The 6,889-nt window shown below is 41.1% G+C and overlaps 1 protein-coding gene across 1 annotated transcript in view; it reads right to left on the reverse strand.

The window, feature by feature from the left end:
• Positions 1-3,400: 3,400 nt before the first annotated feature.
• The window catches only part of LOC119361250 (G-type lectin S-receptor-like serine/threonine-protein kinase B120), a 47,289-nt gene continuing 43,800 nt past the window's right edge, over positions 3,401-6,889 (reverse strand). The window contains exons 2-7 of the mRNA XM_037626554.1: positions 5,253-5,348; positions 4,991-5,175; positions 4,661-4,889; positions 4,321-4,558; positions 4,075-4,225; positions 3,401-3,997 (exon numbers count right to left, since the gene is read on the reverse strand). Coding sequence (XP_037482451.1) covers positions 3,704-3,997; positions 4,075-4,225; positions 4,321-4,558; positions 4,661-4,889; positions 4,991-5,175; positions 5,253-5,348 — 1,193 coding nt within the window. The 3' untranslated portion in view covers positions 3,401-3,703. The remainder of the gene's footprint in view (positions 3,998-4,074; positions 4,226-4,320; positions 4,559-4,660; positions 4,890-4,990; positions 5,176-5,252; positions 5,349-6,889) is intronic.

Consider the following 6,889-nt stretch of genomic DNA (forward strand, 5'->3'; position numbering starts at 1 on the left):
TGTTCATGATTTTTTCAAAAAACCAATGTACAAGGCTGCTTATAGTCCCATAATCTATCCAGTACCTGGCCCTGACATGTGGCCAAGGACAGACAGTAGGGACATTGAGCCTCCAGTCTTCAAAGAACACAAAGACAGAGCACAAACTAAGAGAAGAAAGGGCAAACATGAGAAGCCAGCTCCAAAAGACACTTCAAGGATGGCCTCAATCACTTGTTCTAATTGCAGCAAAGTTGGCCATAGGTATACCAATTGCCATGTTGCTTTGAAGCCTACACTAGCCATGAGAAAGAACAGGCATGAGGTAAGAAACAATTACTGAATTACTTGTGTTCTCTATGCATGTAACAAAAATGCTGAATTACTTGTGTTCTGTTTGCAGCCAAGCAGCTCTTCTTACCCACCTGATGCTGCTACTGCTGCCTCATCTGCTGCACCAGCAAGAAGGGTTGCATCTACTGCCACTGCACCAGCACCAGCACCAACAAGAAGAACTCCAACAAGAAGAACTCCATCTTCTGCCATTGCACCAGCACCAGCAAAGAGGACTACATCTTCTGCCACTGCACCAGCACCAGCAAGAAGAACTCCATCTTCTGCCACTGCCCCAGCACCACCAAAGAGGACCCCATCTTCTACCACTGCACCATCAACAAGATCTGCTACTGCTGCTGCAAAGGGTAAGGCTCGAGCTACTAGGGATTCAACTGCTGCAAAGGGAGCAAGGGCAGCTTTCTTGCCTCCAAGACCAAACAGTGGTTCCCGGAGAGTCAGAAAGCCAACCCAGAAGATCAAGGACTACCTGACTGCTTCTGGTGCAGCATGGGATTGATGTTGCGATCCAAAATATGCTTTATCATGTTATGCCACCGCTACTATTTTGATGACCAAGTGATCATCAAGTTATGTTCTGGTACTATAATGACCAACTTAGGTTCTGGTACTGTAATGATCAAGTGATGATCAATTAATGTAGTGCTACTCCAGTTATGATCCTTTTGTCAAACTATGGCATTCTAGTAGTCCTGTGATGATCAACTATGATGATCAATTAATCTAGTGCTACTCTAGTCATGATGATGCTGCTACTCTTGTGATGCTACTCTTGTGCCAAAAAGCCTACTAGATGCCTCGACGTCGATAAAAAGACAAAAACCCCTACTTGATGCCTTGACGTCGATAAAAATCCAAAAACCCTAGTTCACCCTACTTGATGCCTCGACGTCGATAAAAAGCCAAAAACCCCTACTTGATGCCTCGGCGTCGACAAAAAGCAAAAACCACTAATTGACCCAACTTGATGCTCACAATTATCAGTTGAGCATAAACATACTTAAGATCAATTTCAATAACTGTAAATAGCTTACTAAGCTCAAAAACACCAGTTGCACAGAAACATACTTAAGATCACATTCAACATTAGTTCAAATCCATACATAATCATACTTGAAGATTACTACATTACATCACCATAGTTCAGAAGTACTCATAGATAATAGAATTTAAACTACTATCATTACAACAAATGCCAAACCACACTCTGCAAAAGGTCAGCAAATGCCAAACCACACTCTGCTTATCCATTTATGATGGCCTTGACCCCCTGCAGCTTCACATTGCTCTCTTCAACTGTCTTCTTGAGCTCATCAATGTGCTTCTGCAAATTCTTCCTCTCTTCAGCTAGTTTGAGCTTCATGTTCCTAATGACAGTTGCTTGAGCAGCTGCTAGGTTCTTAACCATGTCATACTTCTCTTGAAGCTTGTTGGTTTCAACATCTTTCCTTTCTACCTCTCCCCTCCTTTCCTGAGCATCCAAAAGTCCATTGACATCTTCAGCCAACTTCTCATAGCTCTGCTGCAGCTTCTTCTTCTCTTGTGTCAAGTCATGAACAGTAAATGAATGCATCAAATTTTCCTCATTCCTGTCTCTCTTACTTTCTTCACACATAAACCATAACTTGGCTAATGCATTCTCAAGGGTGTTGGACCAAGCTGGATCAATCCATTCAACTAACCCACAGTTTCTACTTCCTGAACAAAATCAGAATAACATAAACAAATACATTAGAATGCTTCCAAGCAACACTATTTATGTACTATCCTCACATTCAGAGCTGAAGAGAGGACTACTTAAACATGTCCTCATGCTAGTTAAACAATGTTGTCCTGCTATAAAGTAAACAAAATCAATCAAATGACCTAACATGTCAGGCTAAACAAGTTGCATCCTTTGTCCTGCTCCAGTAACCCATGCATCCTTTGTCTTGCTCCAGTAACCCATGCATATTCTAACTTAACAATGTTGCCAGGCCATGGTTTTAAGATGCTGCCAGAGTAAACAATTGCTTCTAATCCACTTTCCTAACTTAACAATACAACTAAACTTAACAATAAACTGCAATGCCTGCCTCCACAGTACAGATCCAGAGAAAACAAATCACAATATACCTTCTCAGCACAGCAAAGAAACCTCCGGCCAGTGTGGATTCCTTCGAAAGCAACACGCCTTTCTGCGGCCTTCCCATGTTCATGGCAGAGCACAACCAACTCTGTTTCAGGTCCCTCGAAATCGGAGTCTTCAGTGGTAGCAGGGATCTGTAGTGCATAGGAATACCAGACATTTGATCCACATGTCAGCAAACAAGCGCATTCAAGAAAAAAAACCCAAATCACAAACCCTAACCCTAAAAATCTGAACTTACCTTAATGATGCCGTCGTCAGAAGCTGAGCTGGCGTACTCCACGGTGTTCTCGCTGCTATTGGACCCATCGCTCCAAGAAACCATGCCGACACGGCAGGGGCGCAGCGACGCGGCGGCGGGTGCGGCGAGCAAGACAGAGGAGCAAGACATGGGAGGAGGAGTGAGCGAGAGGAGAGCAGCGAGACAGAGTAGGGAGTGGGGGCAGCGACCGGCCTTTTCAGGGGGGGTGGAGGGGGATGGCACCGTCAAACGCCGTGTAACGGCTGTCGGGACGGCCGACGGTGCCACGTACGCAAAAAACAGGCCCCGCCTGTCATAAACAAGCTTAACAGAGCCCGATCCGCCGATCAGTGCTTTCTGCAAAAAGATTACCGTAGACATGGTGTTTTTTGCAAAAAAAATGTATTGTAGTAGTTTTCGCAGAGCTTGCCTTTAAAGTTGTGGTTTTCTACAATTTACTCGTAGTATATATGACCCAGAATGTTCCAAGGATACAGAGCTTTTTTTGAATAATAGAATATGCCGCAAACATTGATTTATAGTTCAAAATAATCTTCATGACACACCATATATGATCACTAGAAGAGAGTGCTTCACAGGTTTGATGGATTTATGAAATTTTCAAGCTAAATGTTCATGAGTTAAATGCAGAAGAGATAAAAGTACCATGTGATTATGTTCAGGAGGCACGATATCAATTGCATTTAAACTATTATTAATAGACTGATACAGTGCCTACAGTGAGGGGCAAGAGAGGCATTACCATCGGGAAGGAGGGATCTCGGGCCAACAACATCAATGAACAAGACATTGTAGATAATGCCAACAGCGTACAGAGCAAGAAAAGAAATACATTTGTTCGAAATAGAACATTCTGGATGAATTCTCAATTCACAGCCATTCTGTGTGCAACACAATGACCTACCGAAGAAATCGTATTTCAAATATCTGTAAATCATAAAGTATATGGCTTCAGATACTGAAATTTGCATATATAACGCTCAACACCCCTCGACTGCTGTGATACTCACTGTATTCATAGAGTTCTCCCTTGATTCTTCACTTTCGAAATTCTGTAGACCAAGATATGCTGGCTGCTTTGGTGCTGGAAGCGACGCACTTTCATTCTCCAGCATAAAAGTTACCGATGACATGAGTGGCGTATCATCCGGACGGTCTTGAACACACAAGAGACAGACTTGAATACACCGTACAACTTCAGTTAGTGAACAATCCTCAACAAATGAAGAGTGCACCAGTTCTCTTGCTTTTCCATCTGCCCATAGTCTCCATGCCTGAGCCAGTAGAACCAACTGATGAGCAAGTTACAATGCTTGACATATTAAAATTCTGTGCATTTCTTTATACTTACATAAGTTGTTAGGCTGACAAAGTTCTCTACCAGTTGCGGTGAGGTGATCTTCAAGCCACTTACAATCTCCAAGAGAAGAACACCAAAGCTATACGTGTCGGATTTTACAGAAAAGGCGCCTCCCATAACATATTCAGGCGACATGTAACCACTGCTAAGACAATTTAAGAACAAATGTATAATTTAGGATAACTAGACAATAGAAATTGGAATATTGAAAGGTGGCTAGTTGCTTGAATTACTTACTATGTCCCAACAACCCGGGTAGTTTTTGCTTCTTGTTTGTTTCCACCAAAGATCCTTGCCATACCGAAATCTGATATTTTGGGAGTCATTTCGGAATCCAACAAGATGTTGCTTGGTTTGAGATCTCTGTGAATTATAGTTAATCTTGAATCTTGATGGAGGTAAAGAAGACCTCTAGCCACCCCTTTAATTATTTGGAAGCGTGTAGGCCAATCAAGCACATATTGTCTTGTATCATCTCCAAAGATGAATGATACACGAAGTATATTACCATTAGTGATCTGTGATATCATTTTGGCTAATCAAAAACTTGTAATATGTATCAGAAGTCTGCACATACCAAAAAGGAAGGCGTCCAAGCTTTTGTTTGGTAAATATTCATATATAAGTAATCTCTCATCCCCAAAAATACAGCAACCAAGAAGTCTAACAAGGTTTTTGTGCTGCAATTTGGCAATCAGAATTATCTCATTTCTGAACTCCTGTATCCCTTGCCCAGAACCCTTACTAAGTCTTTTGATAGCAACTTCATTGTCCCCTTGAAGGATTCCCTGCATGATTGCATCATCCTAAATTGTGAAACAATGATAGCAATTTTTTCATAGATAAAATTGTTCTTTAAAAACAGAGTATTTCCTACTAAAATCGTGGATGCAAAGTCTTTTGTTACCTTGTAAACTTTGCCGAAACCTCCACTTCCGATTTGTTTAGAGTCAGAGAAATTATCGATTGCAGTGGAAATATCTTCAAAGCTAACAAAAGGGAAGTCCACATGTTCACCTCCAATCTCATTAGACGAGCTAAGGTAACCTAGCATTGCTCCATTGTGGATTCCATACTTCTTTGGTTTGCTTGCTAAAGATCAATACATTGTTATTAACACTCACAAAATGAGATGCAATTTTGAAAACGAGGGGCATTTTTTATTATACCTCTGTATTTGAATATCCCGACAAAGAGGCATGCGAGTATCAACACGCAAGCCATGGTTGGGACTACAATTTTTACCAATTTGCTATTATTTCGAACTGCAAAAGAATCATGTATAAATTTAGCACATTGCTCTTTTTGAAGCATAAATAATTTACAGAACCATGAGTGATCCGTGGACTAAATACTTATTACTTCCCAATGCCTTCCTCTAGGACCAAACAATGGTGAAGTGTCATGCAGTCGATGTTCACATAACACCACTAGAGGATATACAACATACACCTTATCAAAATATCGAACGAATGCCAAATTCACATGACTACTTATAGCAAGACTTCTCTCATGTCCTCAGGAACAAACGTACTACTCACAAATCATATTCATGTTCATAATCAGAGGGGTATTGATATGCATTAAGGATCTGAACATATGATCTTCCACCAAATAAACCAACTAGCATCAACTACAAGGAGTAATCAACACTACTAGCAAACCACATGTATCAATATGAGGTTTTGGTACAAAGATTGGATACAAGAGATGAACTAGGGTTTGTGAGGAGATGGTGTTGGTGAAGATGTTGATGGAGATTGACCCCCTCCCTATGAGAGGATCGTTGGTGATGACGATGGTGATGATATCCCCCTCCCGGAGGGAAGTTTCCTCGGCAGAACAGCTCCGCCAGAGCCCTAAATTGGTTCCGCCAAGGTTCTGCCTCGTGGCAGCGGAGTTTCGTCTCATAAGCTTTCTTATGATTTTTTCCAGGGTAAAAGACTTCATATAGCAGAAGATGGGCACCAGAGGCCTGTCAGGGGGCCCACGAGGCAGGGGGCGTGCCCCCCACCCTCGTGGACAGGGTGTGGGCCCCCTGACGCTGATTCCTTCGCCAGTATTTTTTATTAATTCCAAAAATGACTTTCATGGAGTTTCAGGACTTTTGGAGCTGCGCAGAATAGGTCTCTAATATTTGCTCCTTTTCCAGCCCAGAATCCCAACTGCCGGCATTCTCCCTCTTCATATAAACCTTGTAAAATAAGAGAGAATAGCCATAAGTATTGTGACATAATGTGTAATAATAGTCCATAATGCAATAAATATCGGTATAAAAGCATGATGCAAAATGGACGTATCAACTCCCCCAAGCTTAGACCTCGCTTGTCCTCAAGCAGAAGCCGATATCGAAAAATATGTCCACATGTTTAGAGATAGAGGTGCCGATAAAAATAAAATACGGACATGAGGGAATCATGATCATTCTTATAACAACAAAATATATATATATATATATATATATATATATTGTCATATGATTTCTTATGCTCAAGTAACAATCTATTCACAATGTCAAGTATGATTCAGAAACTTCATTGAGAACTAACAAACTATAATCTCAGTCATTGAAGCAATTGCAATTTATCATAACATAGGAAAGAGTCTACATAAGAGCTTTTCAGCAAGTCCACATACTCAACTATCATTTAGTATTTCACAATTGCTGACACTCACGCAATACTTATGGTTATGAAGTTTTAATCGGACACAGAGAAAGATAGGGGCTTATAGTGTTGCCTCCCAACGTTTTACCTCAAGGGTAATGTCAACAATAATAGTTTATGCTAACTTACATCCAATTGGA

The sequence above is a fragment of the Triticum dicoccoides genome, chromosome 2B, assembly GCF_002162155.2.
Source record: "Triticum dicoccoides isolate Atlit2015 ecotype Zavitan chromosome 2B, WEW_v2.0, whole genome shotgun sequence".
Lineage (NCBI taxonomy): Eukaryota > Viridiplantae > Streptophyta > Magnoliopsida > Poales > Poaceae > Triticum > Triticum dicoccoides.